The 24,206-nt window shown below is 51.5% G+C and overlaps 1 protein-coding gene across 2 annotated transcripts; it reads left to right on the forward strand.

The window, feature by feature from the left end:
• The first annotated feature begins 2,337 nt into the window (after nucleotides 1–2,337).
• On the forward strand, nucleotides 2,338–20,287 carry MMADHC (metabolism of cobalamin associated D). Of its 2 annotated transcripts, XM_068158678.1 has the most exons (8): nucleotides 2,352–2,367; nucleotides 2,572–2,621; nucleotides 7,324–7,468; nucleotides 7,733–7,950; nucleotides 8,871–8,976; nucleotides 10,375–10,505; nucleotides 13,729–13,815; nucleotides 17,379–20,287. In XM_068158678.1, the coding sequence occupies exons 2-8, from the start codon at nucleotides 2,613–2,615 to the stop codon at nucleotides 17,571–17,573; spliced, it is 891 nt and encodes a 296-aa protein (XP_068014779.1). In that variant the 5' UTR covers nucleotides 2,352–2,367; nucleotides 2,572–2,612; the 3' UTR covers nucleotides 17,574–20,287. The 2 variants fall into 2 exon arrangements, with proteins under 2 accessions (XP_068014778.1, XP_068014779.1); XM_068158677.1 differs by having other exon boundaries at nucleotides 2,338–2,621.
• Nucleotides 20,288–24,206: the final 3,919 nt, after the last annotated feature.

The following is a 24,206-nucleotide window of genomic DNA, read 5'->3' on the forward strand; positions in this document are numbered from 1 at the left end:
GGGAGGTGCCCTGCCCACGGCAGGAGGGGCTGGAACTAGATGATCTTGACGGTCCCTTCCAATCCAACCCATTCTATGAATCTACAAATCTATAAAAAAAAGGAGCTAAGATGCTGCTTTCTGCACCACACTTCAGGACAGAGCAGGAGACGTGTCATGTTCACACTCCACACATGCACAGGGACAGGGATTTGGAATCAGCCTTCCTGACTCAGTGTACATGTTCAATTCACATTCTGTGGGCAAGGATCCACCCAGCAGAACAGATGGAGTCAGCAGGGCTCCACACCAAAGACATCTTTTTATCACCCCTTTCTTTTGGGGCAACACAGGCTTGCCCACAAACACAGCCTGGAGAACCTTCAGTCACAGATGAGGGGAGTGGAGTAACAGTGTGGGGGGAGTGGAGTAAAACCATGAGGAGAGTGGAGTAAGAGTGTGGGGGGAGTGGAGCAACACCATGTATCAGGGGATCACCTCGTTTTCTTCTTGGGCTTAATTAGGACCCCCCAGATGTATCAGGGGATCACCTCCTTTTCTTTTTGGGCTTAATTGGGATCCCCCCAGATCAATCAGGGGATCAGCTCCTTTTCTTCTTGGGCTTAACTGGGACCCCCCCAGATGCATCAAGGGATCAGCTCCTTTTCTTCTTGAGCTTAATTGGGATCCCCCCAGATCTATCAGGGGATCACCTCCTTTTCTTTTGGGGCTTAATTGGGATCCCCCCAGATCTATCAGGGGATCAGCTCCTTTTCTTCTTTGGCTTAACTGGGACACCCCCAGATGCATCAAGGGATCAGCTCCTTTTCTTCTTGGGCTTAACTGGGATCCCCCCAGATGTATCAGAGGAGCTCCTTTTCTTCTTGGGCTTAACTGGGACACCCCCAGATGCATCAAGGGATCACCTCCTTTTCTTCTTGAGCTTAATTGGGATCCCCCCAGATCTATCAGGGGATCAGCTCCTTTTCTTCTTGGCCTTATCTGGGATCCCCCCAGATGCATCAAGGGGATCAGCTCCTTTTCTTCTTGGGCTTAACTGGGACCCCCCCAGATGTATCAGGGGATCAGCTCCTTTTCTTCTTGGGCTTAATTGGGATCCCCCCAGATGCATCAGGGGATCACCTCCTTTTCTTCTTGGACTTAACTGGGACACCCCCAGATCTATCAGGGGATCAGCTCCTTTTTTCTTGAGCTTAATTGGGATCCCCCCAGATGCATCAAGGGATCACCTCCTTTTCTTTTTGGACTTAACTGGGACACCCCCAGATGTATCAGGGGATCACCTCCTTTTCTTCTTGAGCTTAATTGGGATCCCCCCAGATGTATCAGGGGATCAGCTCCTTTTCTTCTTGGGCTTAACTGGGATCCCCCCAGATGTATCAGGGGATCAGCTCCTTTTCTTCTTGGGCTTAATTGGGATCCCCCCAGATGTATCAAGGGATCAGCTCCTTTTCTTCTTGGGCTTAATTGGGATCCCCCCAGATGTATCAGGGGATCACCTCCTTTTCTTCTTGAGCTTAACTGGGATCCCCCCAGATGTATCAGGGGATCACCTCCTTTTCTTCTTGGGCTTAGTTGGGAACCCCCCAGCTCCCAGTTCGGCCCAAGCAGACATGGTGGGAAAACGAAGCTTTGCCACAAAGGAAAAAAATATAAGCACGACCCAAATAACGAACAAGCAAACAAGAAGGAGAAGCCTCCGGTTCACGGAAGAAGAGTTTTGTTCCTACGCCGCAGAACAACTCTTTAAGAGCCCCCCCTGAAGCGCCAGGCAGTTGGCTGGCACCAAGCTCCCCATCCCCGTCGCCTTTCCAGCCTTTCGCTGGCCCAGAAAGCTCCCCCTCCATTTTCTCCAGTAACAACACCCTCTCTTTTTATTCGTTTTCGACTTTATTGTATTCGCCGGCCCCAGCAAGCCTCAGCCGAGGGGAGGGGGAAGGGGGTTACGGTGCAAGCGCAGCCCGGTTCTCATTCCGCGACTGACTCCTGCTGCACCCCGCGGGTACTGCACCAGGCGAACCGCTGCTGACAGCACGGCTCCGAGGAGCCCCCACAGGAGTCCTTCGGCGTGCTGAGGGAAAGAGAAAGCCCAGCTCCGGCCGCAGCGTTCCCCACACCTTCCCTATGGGGCCTCTCCACCGCCCCCCGCGGCTCCGGCTGCTCCCCTCCGGGCCTTCACCGCCCCGTCCCCAGCCCCGAGCAACTGATCACAGAACGACTCCCCCCGCCTGTCTCTGTCTGCACAGGCCACAGACTTAATCGAGGTGTCGGAGGATCGACTCGTTGGGCTTGGGGGCGGGGGCGGGAGCGCCGGGAGGGGGCCGGCGGCCGGCGCCATTTTGCAGGAAGAGGCGAGCGGCGCGGAGGGTTTGTTGCTCCCGGTGTTCCCGCGTCCGTCCCGTCCCCCGCGGCCGGCAGCTTCGTGTCCGGAGCGAGCGGGCAGCGCCGCGCTGCCTTTGCGGGACCGCTGTTGGGCAAGCCGGAGGCTGCTCGGCCCCGCCGGCCGGGGTGAGGGGCGGGAGGCGAGGCTGGGCAGTGCCTCGGAGGCCAGTGCGTTCCCTTCTCTTCCAGGACAGCCAGGCCTGTAGGCGAGAGGGAGCCCAGCGTCCGCAATGGCCAGTGTGAGTAACGCGGGTCTTGCCTCCCCAGTGCTGTGGGCGCCTTCCCCTCCTCTCGGCGGGACGGGGGTGGGTGCGGGGCCGGCCCTCGCCTCGGCCCGGGAGGGAGGCAGAGCACCGCTCGGGGTGGCGGGCGGTTGGTTTCCCCTTGCAAAGCTACCTCGAAATCCTCACGCTTATAAGGAAACGCTGACAAACATCCCAGTTCTACCCAGGTTCATCTCAGTTCGCCGTGTTACTGCCATGCCCTCCACCTCAAACCCATTTCTGTGGGTGGTCGTGGGAAGAGGATCGCAGTGAGGCTGCGGCAGGGTGCGCTGTGGTTTGGTGCTTAAGGTTTGGGTTAAACCCGCACTTTCAGCCGCTTGCTTCCCGACCAAGCGATCAGAACCACCCGTTATTGATTTTCCAAGTGTTGTCACGGAGTCAGGAGTCACTCACTGCCTTCTGCCAGTTGTGTAAAGCTGAGTCTATAAATATTTGCATAAGTCAGCGCAGCCAGCGCGCCTGTAATTAACACTAACGTCTCCAGCCTGAGTGATGCTAATTATAAGGGGAGGGAGGAAAAAAAGCCCACCCAAACAGTCTTTTTCTTGTTATTATGTCAGGTGTAATTGTTTGTTTCCTCTGCAGTATCATTAGTTTCAAGGGGAAAAGGCATGCAGGTGGAATCAGCAGCCTTTGGTTGTCACAGGGACCCTTTCAACCTGGAAATGGTTTGCAATGAGGCAGCTTAAGGCTTCAGCTGTAAACACTTGGTTTAAGGCCAGGGACAAGCAGAGTCCCTCAGGGATCAGTCCTGGGACCAGGCTTGTTCAACATCTTTGTGGGTGCCATGGACAGTGGCATTGAGTGCACCCTCAGCAAGTTTGCTGATGACACCAAGCTGTGTGGTGCAGCAGACAGCTGGAGGGAAGGGAGGCCATCCAGAGGGACCTGGACAGGCTGGAGAGGTGGGCACAAGCCAACCTCAGGAGCTTCAATAGGAGCAAGGGCAGGGTCCTGCAGCTGGGTCGAGGCAATCCCAGGCACAAATGCAGGCTGGGCAGGGACTGGCTGGAAAGCAGCCCTGAGGAGAGAGACTTGGGGGTGCTGGGGGAGGAGAAGCTGAACAGGAGCTCTCAGTGTGCACTTGCAGCCCAGAAAGCAAATCAGATCCTGGGCTGCATCAGGAGAAGTGTGGCCAGCAGGGCAAGGGAGGTGATCCTCCCCCTCTGCTCAGCTCTGGGGTGACCCCACCTGGAGTACTGCCTCCAGTTCTGGAGCCCCTATTCCAAGAGGGATGTGGAGGTGCTGGAAGGTGTCCAGAGAAGGGACATGAGGATGAGCAGAGGGCTGGAGCTGCTCTGCTGTGAGGACAGACTGAAGAAGTTGGGGCTGTTCAGTCTGGAGAAGAGAAGGCTCTGAGGTGACCTCATTGTGGCTTTCCAGTATCTGAAGGGGGCTGCAGGAAGGCTGGGGAGGGACTGCTCAGGATCTCAGGTAGTGATAGGACTAGGGGGAATGGAATGAAGCTGGAGGTGGGAAGATTCAGGCTGGAGGTGAGGAGGAAGTTCTTCCCCATGAGAGTGGTGAAGCCCCGGAATGGGTTGTGCAGGGAGGTGGTTGAGGCCCCATCCCTGGAGGTGTTTAAGCCCAGGCTGGCTGAGGCTCTGGGCAGGCTGATCTAGTGTGAGGTGTCCCTGCCCATGGCAGGGGGGTTGGAACTAGCTGATCCTTGTGGTCCCTTCCAACCCTGACTGATACTATAAATCAAAACAATCAAGCATCTGATGCCAGGAGAGACTTTGTGTGTAGGAAGCTGTTGCTTGCTGATGTAGATCCTGATCTGAGCAGAGTATTAAACAATTATTGGCACTTTCTCACTGAGTTTTTGAAGCAGCCCTGCTGCATACAGCTTTAGTGTGCCCTACACATAAGTAAACTTCTCCAGGCTCCATAAAACAGCGCTTCAGGAAAACAGTTACATTTTTGTGTGTGTGTCAGTTTCTCAACATTTCTTTCCCCTCACCTGGAAAGTAAAGTTTTATGACCCACAGGCTTTGCAGTGCCTGCTTTTCTGCAGCTGTAAGCAAAGTTCTTAGCAGCTTTGTGCCAGAGGGAAGCTTTTTTTCCCCCCCAATTGTTTCTTATTGAATTCCCCTTTCACACCATAGAATAGGATAAACCAGGTTGGAAGAGACCTTCCAGATCATCATGTCCAACCCATCCAACCCAGGGCAGAGGCACTGTCAGTCTGTTTTAAATAGCATAAAATCTAGATCAAGAGGTTGCACTTTAATCATGCGTCTTTAAAACAAGAGCCAGAGCAAAGCACCAACCCAACAAGAACACCTCAGTAGCAGCTGCTTGTGTTCCTCCTTTGGCTGCTTGCTGCCACTGGGCCTCACAGTGAGTCTTTGTGGCAGGGAGCCACTGGTTCTTTGGAACCCTGTTGCTGAGCTCCTTTGCCTGCTTGGGCAGAGGGCATTGCATCATTTTTCTGTTTGCTTGTGTGGCTGAATCAGTTTCTGTTAGAATCCTCTTCAGCAGTTGGGAGCTGACAGCAAGCTCCATGGTGTGAAGCAGACTTTCTGCTGTATGCCAAGACCACAGAGTTCATGAAGGTTTAGGATAGGATAGGATAGAATGAACCAGGTTGGAAAAGACCTTTGAGATCATCAAGTCCAACCTATCACCCAACACCATCTCATCAACTAAACCATGGCACCAAGTGCCTCAGCCAGGCTCTTCCTAAACACCTCCAGGGATGGTGACTCCACCACCTCCCTGGGCAGCACATTCCAATGGCCAATCTCTCTTACTATGAAGAACTTCCTAACCTCCAGCCTAAACCTCCCCTGGCACAGCTTGAGACTGTGTCCTCTTTTCTGTTGGTGATTGCCAACCCCCAGCTGGCTGCAAGCTCCCTGTTGGTGTTTTTTGGCTGCTGTGGTGATGATGTGTTTGCAGCTACACTTGTTTGTAAACATGGGAGTGTGCTGAGCTTGCAAATGTGAAAGACACTGGGCTGCACTAACTGTTCACATGTTTAATGTTTAAACATTTGTAGAAAGGAGCTGAAATGTCCCCACCTTGAGTTGTAGACCCTAACCTGCAGTGATTATTGTAGATTCAGTGAGTGGTTTGGCTTGGAAAGGACCTTCAAAGCTCATCTAGTCCAACCTCCCTGCAGTCAGCAGGCTCATCTGCAACCAGAGCAGGTTGGTCAGAGCCCCACACAGCCTGGCCTGCAGTGGCAGCAGGGATGGGATGTCTACCACAAATCTGGGACAGTATCTCATCAGCTTCAGTGTCAAGCATTCCTTCCTTCTCTCTAGGCTGAATCTCCCTCTTTCACTTCAAACCATCACCCCTTGTCCTCTCACAGCAGGCCCTGCTCAAAAGTCTGTCCCCAGCTTGCTGATCAGCCCTTGAAGCACTGCAAGGCCACCAGAAGGTCTCCCTGCAGCCTTCTCTTCTCCAGGCTGAACAAGCCCAACCCGCTCAGCCTGGCCCCCCAGCAGAGGGAGAGATTGAAGCAAACATCTTGGATCTCAGCATTTACTTAATGAACAGCATTTGGGGAGAATTTCTGATAATCAATCCTGTGATTGAGTTGTGCCAGTCATGGCCAAAAGGGCATGCATGGGACAATGGAAACAGTCCTCCTCCAGAACTTAGTTTGGGTTGGGGAGTTCCAGTGGTGCTATTGAATCTTTCTTTTTCCTCACAAGGAGACCTTCCAGTAAGTAAGTAACCAACCCCATGCAGTGCTACAGGCTGGGGTCAGAGTGGCTGAGAGCAGCCAGGCAGAGAGGGCCCTGGGGGTACTGGTTGATGGTAGGCTGAACAGGAGCCTGCAGTGTGCCCAGGCAGCCAAGAGGGCCAATGGCATCCTGGCCTGCATCAGGAACAGTGTGGCCAGCAGGAGCAGGGAGGTCATTCTGCCCCTGTACACTGCACTAGTTAGGCCACAGCTCAAGTCCTGTGTCCAGTTCTGGGCCTCTCAGTTTAGGAAGGAGGATGAGTTGCTGGAAGGTGTCCAGAGAAGGGCAACAAAGCTGGGGAGGGGGTTTGGAGCACAGCCCTGTGAGGAGAGGCTGAGGGAGCTGGGGTTGCTTAGCCTGGAGAAGAGGAGGCTCAGGGGAGACCTTCTTGCTCTCTACAACTCCCTGAAGGGAGGTTGTAGCCAGGTGGGGGTTGGTCTCTTCTCCCAGGCAACCAGCACCAGAACAAGAGGACACAGACTCAAGCTGTGCCAGGGGAAGTTTAGGCTGGTTGTTAGGAAGTAATTCTTCCCAGCAAGAGAGATTGGCCATTGGAATGTGCTGCCCAGGGAGGTGGTGGAGTCACCATCACTGGAGGTGTTTAGGAGGAGACTTGACAGGGTGCTTGGTGCCATGGGTTAGTTGATTAGGTGGTGTTGGATGATAGGTTGGACACGATGATATGGAAAGTCTCTTCCAACCTGGTCCTGTCCTATTCCTATTCCATTCTCTGTTTTTGTGGCTTTATTTACAGTCTGGCAAGTGAGACAGCACAGCACAGCAATAATGAACTCCCTTTGAATGGGGGGCTTTAGACTGACACCCTTAAGCATGATTGAAAATGTCCATTCATGAAGCTTGAAAGTTTCCCTTGTGACTCCACAAAGCTGCACTTCAACTAATAGTGGGTTGGGGTTTTTTGCTGTGTAATACTTACTTTGTTTTTCTCTTCTCAGGTGCTCTGTAACAGAGCAAGATTGGTCACCTACCTGCCAGGGTTTTATTCCTTAGTCAAAAGAGTTGTAAACCCCAAGGCTTTTTCTACAGCAGGTTCCTCTGGCTCAGATGAGCCTCATGTTGCTGCCACACCTCCTGATTTATGTAAGAAACAGCAAATTCCTTCTCTTTGAATCCCTGTGCTGTCCCAGCTTTGCCCCCCATGTACATGGGGGGAATCCTGAAGTGTGCTTTGTATGTCAGGGCCCTGACTTGAGCCCTGTGGCTGGTTGTGATCAGCTGCAGACACTTGCATGGGAGAGGGTTTGGATTTGGTTTGGTTTCTCCTTTCTTTTTGTTTGCTTTCCTGATTTTTCTTCCTGTCCCTTTTCAGATGTGATGACTAAAGCAAGGCCTTGACTTTTGCAGGTCCCAGGACTGTCTGGCCAGATGAAGTAATGGGCCCATTTGGTCCTCAGGACCAGAGATTCCAGCTGCCTGGCAATATTGGCTTTGACTGTCACCTCAATGGCACTGCCTCTCAGAAGCAGCCCCAAGTTTCCACCAGCCTGCCTGATATATTAGCAGAGCCTTCTGCAAGTGAGAGGCATGAATTTGTCATGGCACAATTCATGAATGAATTTCAGGTAAGAGCAGGTTTTGCTCTATGTGGAACTGGTATTTCTTGTCTGAAGTGAAACATAACTGACCTTTATTCCTCACTGACAGAAAAAGAAAGGTGTTCTTGTGCTTCTGGGTGGCTTTGAAAGGGGAATTTCAACTGGGGTGAGCAAGAGATTACACACAGCCTTAGCTGAAGTGTTTTTCCTTCCAGGAGGAAGAAATGGTATAGGGGTGGGGGTTTATTGACTTAGCCAAACAGCATTTTAGGAGAGACCTAATTATGTGGGAACAGAAAACCTGAGTTGCAAAACTTGGTTGTTTACCAAGTCTCACCAAATGGGATTGGGAGTTTGTTCAGTGTTTGGTTTAATGGATCTGGGCTTCTCAGTTCAAGAAGGACACTGAGACACTTGAATGTGTCCAGAGAAGGGCAACAAAGCTGGGGAGGGGTCTGGAGCACAGCCCTGTGGGGAGAGGCTGAGGGAGCTGGGGTTGCTTAGCCTGGAGAAGAGGAGGCTCAGGGGAGACCTTCTTGCTCTCTCCAACTCCCTGAAGGGAGGTTGTAGCCAGGTGGGGGTTGGTCTCTTCTCCCAGGCAACCAGCACCAGAACAAGAGGACACAGTCTCAGGCTGTGCCAGGGGAGGTTTAGGCTGGATGTTAGGGAGAAGTTCTTCCCAGCAAGAGAGATTGGCCATTGGGATGTGCTGCCCAGGGAGGTGGTGGAGTCCCCATCCCTGGAGGTGTTTAGGAAGAGCCTGGCTGAGGCACTTGGTGCCATGGTTTAGTTGATGAGATGGTGCTGGGTGATAGGTTGGACTTGATGATCTCTGAGGTCTTTTCCAACCTGGTTAATTCTATTCTATTCTATGATGGGCTTCTGTGGTGTCCACAGTTCTTCCTGTTGTGACTAATGAGCTTGTTTTCATTCTCCCTTTTCCTCAGGGTGCTGATGCTCCACAGAAGCAGCAAATAAATAACGCTGAAAGCTACTTTGAAAATGCAAAGGTAGAGTGTGCAGTGCAAGCTTGTCCTGAGCTGCTACAGAAAGGTACAGTTTCACTTCTGTTGACAGATAAGAACTGTATCTTTGAAATATGGAAAGGGCCTACAAGAAAGCTGGGAGGGGACTTTTACAAGGGCTGGTGGTGATAGGCTCAGAGGGAATGGATTGAAGCTGGGTGAGGGCAGATTTAGTCTGAAGATGAGGGAAAAATTCTTTACAGTCAGGGTGGTGAAACACTGGAACAGGTTGCTCAGGGAGGTTGTGGATGTCCCCTCCCTGGAGGTGTTCAAGGCCAGGTTGGATGAGGCCTTGAGCAACCTGGGCTGGTGGAAGGGGTCCCTGCCTGTGGCTGGGGGATTGGAACTGGACAATGCTTGAAGTCCTTTCCATCCCAAACCATTCTGTCAATCAATGCCACAGAATGTGTAGCAGAAAAAGGTCATGTGGAGTTAAGATTTTACAGAATGCAGAGTCTGAAATGAAAACTGAAACTCCAACACCACTGACATTTAGGATAGGATAGGATAGGATAGGATAGGATAGGATAGGATAGGATAGGATAGGATAGGATAGGATAGGATAGGATAGGATAGGATAGGATAGGATAGGATAGGATAGACCAGGGTGGAAAAGACCTTTGAGATCACTAAGTCCAACCTATCACCCAACACCATCTAATCAACTAAACCATGGCACCAAGTGCCTCAGCCAGGCTCTTCCTAAACACCTCCAGTGATGGTGACTCCACCACCTCCCTGGGCAATCTCCTTGCTGAGGAGAACTTCCTCCTGACCTCCAGCCTAAACCTCCCCTGGCACAGCTTGAGACTGTGTCCTCTTGTTCTGGTGCTGCTTGCCTGGGGGAAGACACCAACCCCCACCTGGCTACAACCTCCCTTCAGGTAGTTGTAGAGAGCAAGAAGGTCTCCCCTCAGCCTCTCCTCCTCCTGCCCTTCTCTGGACACCTTCCAGCAACTCAACATCTTTCCTAAACTGAGGGGCCCAGAACTGGACACAGAATACGAGGTGTGGCCTAACCAGTGCTGAGTACAGGCTGCTGACATGACAACAGAGCAAGAGGGCACAACAGAACAAGAGGACACAGTCTCAAGCTGTGCCAAGGGAGGTTTAGGCTGGATGTTAGGAAGAAATTCTTCCCAGCAAGAGAGATTGGCCATTGGAATGTGCTGCCCAGGGAGGTGGTGGAGTCACCATCCCTGGAGGTGTTTAGGAAGAGCCTGGCTGAGGCACTTGGTGCCATGGCTTAGTTGATTGGATGGTGTTGGGTGAGAGTTTGGAGGTGATGATCTCAAAGGTCTTTTCCAACCTGGCTAATTCTATTCTAGACCCTGAAACTCACAGTTCTGAAGCAGGGTCTCAAGGTGCAAAACCACCTGTGAAGTGTCAGGACAAGCCCTCACTTGCTCCTTTTTTCTCCCCTTAGACTTCCAGTCAATGTTTCCAGAGGTGAATGCCAACTGTTTAACAGTGCTAACTGTCACCCAGAAGACCAAGCATGACATGACTGTGTGGAGTCAGGAAGTGGAGGATGAGAGAGAAATGCTGTTAGAAAATGTAAGTGGCTAACCACCATCACCACCTTCTTGTTTCTGGGTGATGCTTTGCTAACTGAGCACATTTCCATCCATCTCTAGCTCTGTGTCAGCTTTTAGAGCCTTTTGAGGCTGATCTTGTCTTCTCTTACTGGACCCAAGTGTTTTTTGTCCAGCTTTTGGGAGTCCTCTGCACAAAAGTTAGGTTCTTCAGAGTGGGGTGAGTCAAAAGTGGGCTAAAAAATGCTCCAGTAAATGATGAGAGAGACTTGTTTGTTGTGGGGTTAAGATGAGAGAATAGTTGCTGCCCTTTTGTTTGCATTTAGTACAAAGGGTTTTGTAGGATTTCCTCACTTCACTGAGGAAGCTGAGATTGCAAAGGGAGGCTGTTGGTGAGTGCATCCTACCTGTAAAAAGTGCTTGCCCTGAGGGGTTTGTTCCTGTTGTGGTCAGGGCTGGGCTGGCCACCAGAGAAGTGCCAGAGCCTCTCCATGAGGCCTTCTGCCTTCCCTAAGGGGAGAGAAAGGGAAGAAGGGAGAGAGACTGATGGGTTGGGAAAGAAACTCAACCAGCTGGTGTGGACAGAACAATGCCAGGGAAGAGAGACAGAGACACAAAGCAACATGGAACCCAAGCCTTGATGGTAATGATGGCACCATTGGCACCACTGATGCTGGGAGCAGGCACTGGACAAGTCCCAGGCTGGACTCAGCAGCAGATGGGAAATGGATTCAGGAACAGAGGGATGGAGATAGAAGGCAGAAGGGACAGAGTCCTGCTGGGACACCAGCCAGGGAAGAAGAGGCTTGGCCCTGGGCAGCCCTCAGCTTGCTCCTGAAGATGCCATCCATGGGCTGCAATCCCTTGTTGGGCACTTGAGGGTCACCTGTCCTGGCCTCTCCTCCCCACAGCTGCCACCTCTGCCTTGCTGCCCCCCAAGGTGTGGCACAAGCTGTGGCAGTGCCCTTGGTGTGCAGAGGAGCAAGTCTCAGGCAGAGCCTTTCTGCAGGCAGCTCTTGGCAGGAACTCTCCCATCAGCTTCTGCCTGCTAGAAGCAGCCCCTGGCTGTGCCACCCTGCCCTGGACTTCATCAAGTGCCTCCCTGAGCAGAGCCTGAGCTGGCAAGTCCCAGCCCTGACCAGAAGTGGTTCTGTTACAGCTCAAAGCAGGGCAGTCTGGTTAATCCTTTTAGCCTGTGTGTGACATTTGCTGCATCTTGGAGCTTCTCTCTTCTCGCGCTGTTGCCACTAGAGGGCTCTGAAAATCACTTCATTGCACACTCTCCCTTCGTTTTGGTGTGCACTCCAGCAGGTGTCAGTGTCCTCCACTGCTGCCATTCTTCAGCACCTCAGAAGTCCATCCCTGCTGGAAAGGATTTGTTAGCTTATCTTTCCCCCCTGAAACTGTTCAGTACCCAGGCTGTGCTCTTTTCACCACTGGGTAGTGAGTGTCCTACCTGTGTTTGCAGCTGGCCTGGTGATGGCCTTTCCAGCCTGGAAGGGACATATGTGGCCTGTGTCAAGGCAGACAAAACAGGAAGGAGCAGTCTGATGGCTCAGCCCTAAAGATCACACACAAATTAACATCCCCTTCATTGCAGTGTGTTCTTCTCTTTGAATTAGTTCTGGTCTGTTGGGCTTTGCCATTGTAATCTGGTCTAATTACATGTTAATTGGCATCTTTCTTCCTTGTGCACCTCCCTGTCAAGTCTAATCCAGTCATTGCAGGGGTGTTAGGATGTTGGATGTAACCTCCTGGCCTAAAGGTTACGAACAGCAAGTTCACAAGCAAATGGTCTGTTTGTTTTGCTTCAGAAATGGTTGGGAGCAGCCTTCAAAACCTACTAATTTAATGTGAGAGGCTTGTGCTGAAGTAATGAGGGTTGTGTGCAGCCCAATCTCAATTTACAGTGCTGCATCTCAAGTGCTTGTTACAACAGTGGATCAAAGATTGACTGCCTCCAATGCAGCCTTCAGGTGGCTTGCTTTCCTTTCTGACTCCATTGACACTTGAAATGGAGTCAATCATAGAATCAATAAGGTTGGAAGTCATTCTGCCCTGTGCTCAGCACTGGTTAGGCCACACCTTGAGTCCTGTGTCCAGTTCTGGGCTTCTCAGTTTAGGAAAGATGTTGAGATGCTGGAAGGTGTCCAGAGAAGGGCAACAAAGCTGGGGAGGGGTCTGGAGCACAGCCCTGTGAGGAGAGGCTGAGGGAGCTGGGGTTGCTTAGCCTGGAGAAGAGGAGGCTCAGGGGAGACCTTCTTGCTCTCTCCAACTCCCTGAAGGGAGGTTGTAGCCAGGTGGGGATTGGTCTCTTCCCCCAGGCAATCAGCACCAGAACAAGAGGACACAGTTTCAAGCTGTGCCAGGGGAGGTCCAGGCTGGATGTTAGGAAGAAGTTCTATACAGAGAGAGTGATTGCCCATTGGAATGTGCTGCCCAGGGAGGTGGTGGAGTCCCCATCCCTGGAGGTGTTTAGGAAGAGCCTGGCTGAGGCACTTGGTGCCATGGTTGAGTTGATGAGATGGTGCTGGGTGATGGGTTGGACTCAGTGATCTCAGAGGTCTTTTCCAACCTGGTTCATTCTAGTCTAGTCTATTGTAATTTTATTCTGTGTCTGTCAGATAACTTCAACTCAACCCCAAAGGTGAAAGAAAAAAACCCCAACCCTTAACTTCTCCACTTAGCTGATGTGTAAAGTTTGCTTAAAAAGGCAAGAAACAAACAGTAAAGTCTTTGAAAGTGATCCTTCAGAGGAGGAAGGGGTTTGATGCTGTGTTGCAGGACAGGGAAATCAGTGGCACATTGCTCCATTGAAAATGCTCTCTTCAGGAGCATCAGCTGCTTGTCCTCCAGTGTTACCTGACACAGCACCTACAGCTTTGCCCATGGGAGAGCTTGAAATCATCCTTCATCCTGGCCACAAATTCACTGCCAGAGAGTTGCTGTCAAAGCTGAAGTGTTCCTGGACCTCTTCAGGCTGTTAATCCATTCCTGAGTGGCACAAGGAGCCCTTTTCAGCCTCACATGGTTGGAGTAGCCCTAATGTGTGCCAGGAATTCTGATCCTTCTCATCTCATTAATGTTTTTATTGCAAGCAGGCTGGTTTTGTTTCCTTTAGTGGTAGAGGCCAAAGGAAAGCTGTGCCTGTTCCTTGTCAGGATGTGCTCTCTGGTGTGTTTCTCTCTGTAACAAAAATCTCACTCAATATCCTTCTCTCCCCTTTTTTCCCCCCTCTCTTCAAGTTCATCAATGGTGCCAAGGAGATTTGCTATGCAATTTGTTCTGAAGGCTACTGGGCTGACTTCATTGATCCATCCTCAGGACTGGCAGTAAGTTGTGTGATGTGTGGAACATGCAGTGAGCACTGCTGTGTCCCAGCCAGCAGTGCTGTGTGCAAATAACACCAACCTGGAGGGAAGGGATCCATCCAGAGGCACTTGGGCAGGCTTCAGAGGTTGGCCAAAGCCAGCCTCATGAAGTTCAAGAGGGACACATGCAAGGTCCTACACCTGGGCTAGGGCAAGCTCAAGCACTAAGAAAGGCTGGGGGAGGAGACTGGAAGAGAAGGGCTTGGGGGGTGTCAGTTAATGACAAACTCCCCATGAGCCAGCAGTGGTCACTGGCAGCCCAGCAAGTAACTGTGTGCTGGGCTGCATCCAAAGCAGGGAGAGCAGCAGGACAGGGAGGGGATTCTGCCCCTCTGCTCTGCTGAGACCTCACTTGAGTCACTGAATCCAGTTCTGAGGCCCCCAGCACAAGGACATGGAGCTGCTGGAGAAGGCTCAGAGGAGGCCATGAAGATCATAAGGGAGCTGGAGAACCTCCCCTGTGGTGGCAGGCTGAGAGAGCTGGGGCTGTTCAGTGGCTCTGGGGTGACCTTAGAGCAGCCTTGGAGTGCCTGATGGGGGCTGCAAGAAAGCTGGAAAGGGACTTTTTACAAGGGTTTGTAGTGACAGGTTGAGAGGGCATGGATTTAAGCTTGAGGAGAGCAGATTTAGACTGGAGAGTAGGAAAAAACTCTTCACAGTGAGGGTGGTGAGACCCTGGGACAGGTTGCCCAGGGAGGTTGTGGATGCCCCCTCCCTGGAGGTGTTCAAGGCCATGTCCCAGTGGAGGCCAGGGACAAGCAGAGTCCCTCAGGGATCAGTCCTGGGACCAGGCTTGTTCAATATCTGTGTGGGTGCCATGGACAGTGGCATTGAGTGCACCCTCAGCAAGTTTGCTGATGACACCAAGCTGTGTGGTGCAGCAGACAGGCTGGAGGGAAGGGAGGCCATCCAGAGGGACCTGGACAGGCTGGAGAGGTGGGCACAAGCCAAACTCAGGAGGTTCAACAAGAGCAAGGGTAGGGTCCTGCAGCTGGGTCGAGGCAATCCCAGGCAGAAATCCAGGCTGGGCAGGGACTGGCTGGAAAGCAGCCCTGAGGAGAGCGACTTGGGGGTGCTGGTGGAGGAGAAGCTCAACAGGAGCTCTCAATGTGCACTTGCAGCCCAGAAAGCCAATCAGAGCCTGGGCTGCATCAGGAGAAGTGTGGCCAGCAGGGCAAGGGAGGTGATTCTCCCCCTCTGCTCAGCTCTGCTGAGACCCCACCTGGAGTACTGCCTCCAGTTCTGGAGCCCCTATGACAAGAGGGATGTGGAGGTGCTGGAAGGTGTCCAGAGAAGGGCCAGGAGGATGAGCAGAGGGCTGGAGCACCTCTCCTGTGAGGACAGCCTGAAGGAGTTGGGGCTGTTCAGTCTGGAGAAGAGAAGGCTCCAAGGTGACCTCATTGTGGCCTTCCAGGATCTGAAGGGGGCTACAGGAAGGTTGGGGAGGGACTGCTCAGGCTCTCAGCGGGAATGGAATGAAGCTGGAGGTGGGGAGATTCAGGCTGGAGGTGAGGAGGAAGTTCTTCCCCATGAGAGTGGTGAAGCCCTGGAATGGGTTGTCCAGGGAGGTGGTTGAGGCCCCATTCCTGGAGGTGTTTAAGCCCAGGCTGGCTGAGGCTCTGGCCAGGCTGATGTAGTGTGGGGTGTCCCTGGCCATGGCAGGGGGGTTGGAACTAGATGATCCTTGTGGTCCCTTCCAACCCTGACTGATACTATGGTACTAAGGCCAGGTTGGATGAGGCCTTGAGCAGCCTGCTGTAGTGGAAGGTGTCCCTGCCAATGCCAAGGGGGTTGAAACTAGGTGATCTTCAAGATCCCTTCCAACCCAACCCATTCTATGAGCCTTTTATGGGTTAAATCCATCCTTTTTCATGTGTTCCACAAGCTGTTGCTGTAGAGTAATTTTTAGACTGGCTGAGGGTCACCATTCTCCATACTGTGTCAGTTCTCACTGCAGCTGGCACTTGGAAGAGCATGACTGAACAGTGAAGTTAATTTTAGTTAATGGTAGAAGTTTTATCCCCCAAGAGCTCTTGGGCACTGCACAATAGGCTGGTTATACAACCCTGAGGTAACTTGGGAGTCCTGACACCATGGTAGAGGGTTTTAAGCACTCTCTTTACACCCATTAATGATATCTTTGTTGCCCAGGAAAAAATGTAGAGCTTGTTCCTATCAGACAGCTTTGGCATTCATTATTGGCTTGCTGCAGCTCCCTGGAGGAGCTGACAGTTTCTTAGCAAGACATCTGTGAAGCAGAAAGAGTCTTAAAACTCAGCAGAGGGAATTGAGAAGGCTTCTGTCAGACCATGAGCAGATTCTTGTCAGAGAGCTAGCTGTCAAAGTCACATCATGTTTGAACATTGTTTAGGTTGGACATGAGGAACAATTTCTTCTCCCAAAGGGTTGTCAAAGCCTGGCCCAGGCTGCCCAGGGCAGTGATGGAGTCCTCAGCCCTGGAAGGGTTTAAAAGCTCTGTAGATGTAGTGCTGAGGGACATGATTTAGTGGTGGCCTTGGCAGTGCTGATTTAATGGTTGGACTTGATGATCTTAAAGGTCCCTTCCAACCAAAACAGCCCCATGGTTCTGTAACCAGAGCTGCTCTGCTTTGTTTCCTGTATTGATTTCAGGAATAAAACTGCACATAAAATTTCCTCCAAGTGTAGCTGGAACACCTGAGCTTAGCTTTTGTTTTCCAAAGGGGTAACTCATAGAATCACAGAAGTCAGAAGGGGCCTTAAAGATCATCAGCTTCCAAACTCCTGCCATGAGGAGGGACATCTGCTAGACCAGGTTGCTCAAAGCCTCATCCAGCCTGGTCTTAAACACTTCACACAATCACAGAATTGTCAGGGTTGAAAGGGACCTCAAGGATCATCCAGTTCCAACCCCCCTGCCATGGCCAGGGACACCTCACACTACAGCAGGTTGCTCACAGCCACATCCAGCCTGGCTGCAAACACCTCCAGGCAGGAGGCTTCCACCACCTCCCTGGGCAACCTGTGCCAGTCTCTCACCACCCTCATGGGGAACAACTTCTTCCTTGCATCCAATCTCAATCTACCCATTGCTAGTTTGGTTCCATTCCCCCCAGTCCTATCCCTCCCTGACATCCTCAAAAGTCCCTCCCCAGCTTTCCTGTAGCCCCCTTCAGATACTGGAAGGCCATAATGAGGTCTCCTCAGAGCCTTCTCCAGACTGAGCAGGCCCAGTTCTCTCATAGGAGAGGAGCTCCAGCCTTCTGATCATCCTCTTGGCCCTTCTTTGAATGTGTTCCAGCACCTCCAGATCCTTCCTGTGCTAGGGGCTCCAGAACTGGACACAGTGCTCCAGGTGGTCTCATGAGAGGGGTGTAGAGAGGGAGAATCCCCTCCCTCCACCTGCTGGCCACGCTTGATGCAGCTCACGATACAATTGGCTTTCTGGGCTGCAAGTGCACACTGACAGCTGATAATGAGCTTCTCCTCCAGTCCTTTCTGATACTCCTTGCCATGAAGATGTCTCTTCCCTTTGCCCCTCATAGTTTTTTGGCCCTTACACCAACAACACCCTCTTCGAGACGGACGAGCGCTATCGCCACTTGGGCTTCTCCATCGACGACCTCGGCTGCTGCAAAGTGATCCGGCACAACATCTGGGGCACCCACGTGGTTGTGGGAAGCATCTTCACCAATGCTGACCCTGACAGCCCCATCATGAGAAAACTGAGGGGAAACTAGGAGCCACCCAGGGGCTTGGCACGTTCTTCTGACCTCTTAAGATCCTTCTGCTCGATGGTCCTCTCCGAGCGCTGTCAGGGAACGCCGCCCCCTTGAAGCAGATAATAAAAGTAGCTGGTATTTATTTTCATCTCTGTGAGTTATGTGTTCACCACATGTGACTTAGGATATTAACTGATGACAGGCAAACAGATATGCTTTTGATGTCCCACATGGATTTTTTGAGCTGGGAGTTTCTGCCTCCCTCTTGAAGGAGTTGAAAGCTACCTGCACGTAGCCGCCTGCGCTCCTTTGTCGTTCTAAGGGTACCTTCCAAGCCACACTTCTTACCCAGTTGGTCTCACAGTGTCTGACAAAGCTCTGCTCCTAGGACTGGAAAAAAACCTCTTGATTCTCATTTGCATCAGGATTTTGGGATTTTCATCAGGAGTTTGGATTTTTGTTTTCATCAGGCTTTTGGAGTTTCATTTTCATCAAGATTTTTGGGGGGGCATTCCCCTCAGGCTTTTTGGAGTGGCCTTCCCCTCAGCCTTTTTTTGGAGTTTCCTTCCCCTCAGGCTTTTTGGAGTGGCCTTCCCCTCAGCCTTTTTTTGGAGTTTCCTTCCCCTCAGGCTTTTTGGAGTGGCCTTCCCCTCAGCCTTTTTTTGGAGTTTCCTTCCCCTCAGGCTTTTTGGAGTGGCCTTCCCCTCAGCCTTTTTTTGGAGTTTCCTTCCCCTCAGGCTTTTTGGAGTGGCCTTCCCCTCAGCCTTTTTTTGGAGTTTCCTTCCCCTCAGGCTTTTTGGAGTGGCCTTCCCCTCAGCCTTTTTTTGGAGTTTCCTTCCCCTCAGGCTTTTTGGAGTGGCCTTCCCCTCAGCCTTTTTTTGGAGTTTCCTTCCCCTCAGCCGCTTTTTGGAGTTTCCTTCCCCTCAGGCTTTTTGGAGTTTCCTTCCCCTCAGGCTTTTTGGAGTTTCCTTCCCCTCAGGCTTTTTGGAGTTTCCTTCCCCTCAGGCTTTTTGGAGTTTCCTTCCCCTCAGGCTTTTTGGAGTTTCCTTCCCCTCAGGCTTTTTGGGCTTCATTCCCTTCAGGTTTTTTGGGGTTTCCTTCCCCTCAGGCTTTTTGGAGTTTTCTTCTCTTCAAGCTTTTGGGGTTGCCTTCCCCTCAGGCTTTTTGGGGGTTCCTTCTCCTCAGGCTTTTTGGGTTTCATGGTGTTTTGGACTTTCCTTTTCCTCAGGATTTTGGAGTTTCCTTTGCCTCAGGATTTTGCATTTTCACTCTCATCAGGACTTTTTTTTTTTCCCCTGGTTTCAGAGTTTTTGCCACAGATTGGACTGTGTAAGTGGGGGGGAAAAGTGTGGAATGAGCAATGAAATTGTCCTCCCAGGATACAGACCTGGATAAAACCTGTAGAAATGAATGCTGAATTCATTTGCTGTTCTGAAATGAGACCTGTGAGCTCTCAGTGGTCTCAAGTAACACTTCAGTGTTCAATTGACTGCTCCATCCAGAGACTCAGCCAGAAAGTCTGCAGTTGCTCTAGACTCGGTCATCTCTTCCTGTTGTTTTGTCTCCATGTTGCTTGGGGTTTCATTTCCTCAGTGGTAGCTAACTCTCTTTAATTAGTTTATCTATGTCAGTGCAATTTCAGGTTGCTTGTGTCACTTTCTTAGCTCATTGGCTACAGGGATAATAGGGCAATGCTTGGGTAGCATCATTGTTTTCCTGTACTTGGGTGCAATTTAGGCTTGCCTCTGTGGAACTGCAATGCCTGAGCAAAGAGTAATTATTATCAATTATTGCAATTAGGAAAGTATTTCACCAGGGAGGGCTCTGTAAACTAGTCAGGCTCTTCAGGCATCTCCAAACCAATCAGGTCAGCTGAAGTTCCTGAAGGAAGAAGAGGGAAGGGAAAAAAATAGATGGAAGGCACCTGGAATACCCAACCCAGCAGCTGCCTCACTGCAGAGAGTGAGTAATAAACCAGATTGTAATCTTATCACAGTCACTTATCAGGGGCCAGTTGGAAAGCTCCCCACTGCAGCAGCTGTGCCAGCTCATGCTCTGAATCCCAAAGTCTTGTCTCCAGCAAAATGCAGTGCAAGCATTGTCTGGGTAATGGCTGCAGCAGCAAATGTGCTGGGAGGTTCTGGCTTCCTGTCAGGTAGCTCAGGAGCTCACATATTGTGTCTCTTTCCCCCCCACCACCACCATTAACAATTAGGGATTTCAAACCTGCTCTAGGTTTGGGTACTGTTTGTGTTCCCAGCTCAGGGCCTAAGCCAGTTACCACCAAAGTTTATGTTGGCTTTAATGGGTTTAGAACCAGATCCTTTCCCAAGTGCCTGTACCTGTCCTTGCTGATGGTTGCTGCAAGCACACAACTTTGCTGGAGCCTGGATGTGGAAGCAAGGAAGACTTTCAGTGGAGAAGTGAGTGCTGCCTACTCTGAATTCACTCTCTGAGCCAGCACTTCAGAATTCAGAGGTTACCTCCCTCACCTGCCATCACTGTCATCACTGCTGGCTCTAGCCTGTGCACATCCCAAGGCTGAAGTGTGTGGCTGTTGAAGCAGGATTTGATCATCACTTTGTCATGGAATTTGTGCTGTATTTCCAGAGCCCAAGCTCTGCTGTTCAGGAAAGCTGTATCTGTTTCCAAACAAAACAAAAGTCTGTTGGTTTGGGTTTATTTTTTTCCTTTCTCATTCTCATCAAGAGGATTAAAAAACCTTGAGAAGCTGTGATGTGTCTTTTCTGTTTGCAGAACACAAGCTGGCTCACCTGAGAAAAGCAGGTTGGTGTGTTGTGGGGCAAGAGCAGACAGGGATGTGGGGAATTCTGTGGGATAAATACTAGAAAAAAACAAATCCTGGGGAAAGGTTTTTACATTTCAATTACTTTAAAGGCTCTTGGTGCTGTCCTTTCCTCAGGTGACCTGGCTGTTTGGCCTTCCTCTGCTTCAGTTGGACTAGAAGAGAATAGGACAAGAAGAGAGAATAGGAAGGGAAGAGGAGAAAATAGGAAGGGAAGAGAATAATGGAATAAAATAGGAATGGAGCAAGCCTTTGAGATCAAGTCCAACCTATCACCCAACACCATCTAATCATCTAAACCATGGCACCAAGTGCCTCAGCCAGGCTCTTCCTAAACACCTCCAGGGATGATGACTCCACCACCTCCCTGGGCAGCACATCCCAATGGCCAATCCCTCCTTCTATGAAGAACTTCTTCCTCACCTCCAGCCTAAGCCTCCACTGGCACAGCTTGAGGCTGTGTCCTCTTGTTCAGTTGCTGCTTGCCTGGGAGAAGAGACCAACCCCCACCTGGCTACAACCTCCCTTCAGGGAGTTGTAGACAGCAATGAGCTCTCCCCTGAGCCTCCTCTTCTCCAGGCTAAGCAACCGCAGCTCCCTCAGCCTCTCCTCACAGGGCTGTGCTCCAAACCCCTCCCCAGCCTCATTGCCCTCCTCTGGACACCTTCCAGCAACTCAACATCTTCCCTAAACTGAGGGGCCCAGAACTGGACACAGTGATCATATTTTACATTAAAAATGAAGAATCATATTTTAAGTTGAAAAATAAAGCAATGGGTCCAAGAGCTCTTAGAGCATGAACAGTGGAGAGCTCTCTTCTCCCAGCAGCAGCCACCTGGCTGTTAAAAAGCCCTTTACACAAGCCCCAGGGTCAGTGGTACCTCCTGGAGGAGAGGGCCTCTTTCCTTTGCCAGCTGAGCTGCAGGCTCCTTGCCCTTTCTTGCTAATTATGGTGTCATTCACAAGGGGTGCTCTGGTTCACCAACCCTCACCAAAGCCTACCTGTAACTTTAGACACATGCAGGCAGCTGAGCTGGAAAGGTGAGACCACAGGATGGGAACTACTTTGTCACTGTAACACATAAAGCATGGTCTGAACATGAGCCAGCACTGTGCCCTGGTGGCCAAGAAGGCCAATGGCATCCTGGCCTGCATCAGGAACAGTGTGGCCAGCAGGAGCAGGGAGGTCATTCTGCCCTGTGCTCAGCACTGCTTAGGCTACACCTTGAGTCCTGTGTCCAGTTCTGGGCTCCTCAGTTTAGGAAAGATGTTGAGTTGCTGGAAGGTGTCCAGAGAAGGGCAACAAAGCTGGGGGGGGGTCTGGAGCACAGCCCTGTGAGGAGAGGCTGAGGGAGCTGGGAGTGGTTAAGCCTGGAGGAGGCTCAGGGGAGACCTTCTTGCTCTCTGCAACTCCCTGAAGGGAGGTAGTAGCCAGGTGGGGGTTGGTCTCTTCTGCCAGGCAATCAGCACCAGAACAAGAGGACACAGTCTCAAGCTGTGCCAGGAGAGGTTCAGGCTGAATGTTAGGAAGAAGTTCTTCCCAGCAAGAGAGATTGGCCATTGGGATGTGCTGCCCGAGGAGGTGGTGGAGTCCCCATCCCTGGAGGTGTTTAGGAAGAGCCTGGCTGAGGCACTTGGTGCCATGGTTTAGTTGATGAGATGGTGTTGGGTGATAGGTTGGACTCGATGATCTCTGAGGTCTTTTCCAGCCTGGTTCATTCTGTGTTCTGTTAAACATTGCCATGCATGATGATCTCTGCTCCCTATTCCAAGGTCAGGTGGAGCCTTCTGTGCCCCTCAGTTTCCATGCTGCCTGGCAGTGCCACAGGGGAGCTCCTCCCTGCACGTGGAAGTTGCCCAGGAGCTACATGTCCATATGCATGCACACACAGAGCAGCTGCTTGGTGGCAACAATGACAGCTTCTATCAGCTGCAAGAATCAGTTCTGTGCTGGCTTTTTCATGGGATCCTGCTGTCATGGGCTTCCCTTTGTTTCCCAACGAAGTAACAGCATCTGGCAGTGCTTCATAGAATCACAGAATTGTCAGGGTTGGAAGGGACCTCAAGGATCAGCCAGTTCCAACCCCCCTGCCATGGGCAGGGACACCTCACACTACAGCAGGTTGCTCACAGCCACATCCAGCCTGGCTGCAAACACCTCCAGGCAGGAGGCTTCCACCACCTCCCTGGGCACCCTGTGCCAGTCTCTCACCACCCTCATGGGGAACAACTTCTTCCTCACATCCAATCTCAATCTACCCATTGCTAGTTTTGTTCCATTCCCCCCAGTCCTATCACTCCCTGACACCCTCAAAAGTCCCTCCCCAGCTTTGTATGGAGGAGATCAGGGCACAAAGCTGGGGAGGGGGCTGGAGCACAGCCCTGTGAGGAGAGGCTGAGGGAGCTGGGCTTGCTTAGCCTGGAGAAGAGGAGGCTCAGGGGACACTTTCTTGCTCTCTACAACTCCCTGAAGGGAGGTGGGGGTTGGTCTCTTCTCCCAGGCAAGCAGCACCAGAACAAGAGGACACAGTCTCAAGCTGTGCCAGGGGAGGTTTAGGAGAAGTTCTTCCCAGAGAGGGAGAGATTGGCCATTGGAATGTGCTGCCCAGGGAGGTGGTGGAGTCACCATCCCTGGAGGTGTTTAAGAAGAGCCTGGCTGAGGCACTTGGTGCCATGGTTTAGTTGATGAGATGGTGTTGGATGATAGGTTGGACTTGATGATCTCAAAGGTCTTTTCCAACCTGGTTAATTCTGTATTCTGTATTCTGATCTTTGCCAGGGGACACACAGAGCCTTGGTGGTATGGACCAGATGTCTGGTTTAGAGGTGCAAACTTGGTTCTACCCTGTCAGGGTTTTTCTGTGCCCTGTTGATGCACAGGGTTTAACCTTAAGGCATAGACTACTTTGATACACACTCTGATATCTTCATCAGTGATCTGGAGAAGGGGATCAAGGAGCCCTCAGGATGTTTGCAGATGGCAGAGTTGATCTGCTGGAGGGTAGGAAGGCTCTAGAGTGGGTTCTGGACCATTGGGCCAAGGGCAGTGGGATGAGGTTCAACAAGGCCATTTGCTGGGTCCTGCATGTGCTCACAACAGCCCCATGAACACTCCAGGCTTGGGGCACAGTGGCTGCAAACAGCCCACTAGAGAAAGACCTGGGGGTGTTGGTTGACAACTGGCTGAATGTGAGCCAACCTCTGGAGGGCTTTAGGTTGGAGATGAGGAACAATTTCTTTGCTGGAGGAGTGGTCAGGCATTGGAACAGGCTGCCCAGGCAGTCACCATCCCTGGAGGTGCTCAAGAAACCTGTGGCCATGGTACTTTGGGACATGGCTCAGTGGCCATGGTGGTGCTGGGGTGATGGTTATAGAATCAAGGATCATCTGATTCCAATCCCCTGCCAGGGGCAGAGGCACATTCCCCTAGATCAGGTTGCCCAGAGCCACATCCAGCCTGGCCTTTAAAACTTCCAGGGATAGGGCTTTGGGCAATCTGTTCCACTGTCTCCCCACCCTTAGGGTGAAGAACTTCTTCCTAACATCTAATCCAAGTCTCCCCTTCTATAGCTTGGATTTATTCCATCCCCCTACACCTGAGTCCTGTCACTGCTTGGATGTGATGACCTCAGAGGTCCTTTCCAACTCAAACCATTCAGTGACTCTATGAGTCTGTGATTCAGTGTGGAGATGCCCTCTGGACTCACCTCAGGTTCTGTGATCACCCCCTGGGAAAGGAAATCCTGACCTCACCTGGAGAAAAGCCAAAAGCTGATGGTGGAGCTTGGAGCTCACCACCCAAACCCTCAGTCCACCTCAAAACCCAGCAGCTGCCAACTGCTCGT

The sequence above is a fragment of the Melanerpes formicivorus genome, unplaced genomic scaffold (genome assembly GCF_026170545.1).
Source record: "Melanerpes formicivorus ecotype bairdi unplaced genomic scaffold, bMelFor1.0.p_v2 SCAF_41, whole genome shotgun sequence".
NCBI lineage: Eukaryota > Metazoa > Chordata > Aves > Piciformes > Picidae > Melanerpes > Melanerpes formicivorus.

Bases quoted from the DNA above. Each gene is read 5' to 3' on its own strand.
- MMADHC (XM_068158677.1), top strand. The intron at 7,951-8,870 runs GTAAGAGCAGGT...CCTTTTCCTCAG, and splicing joins AATTCATGAATGAATTTCAG to GGTGCTGATGCTCCACAGAA. The intron at 8,977-10,374 runs GTACAGTTTCAC...TTCTCCCCTTAG, and splicing joins TCCTGAGCTGCTACAGAAAG to ACTTCCAGTCAATGTTTCCA.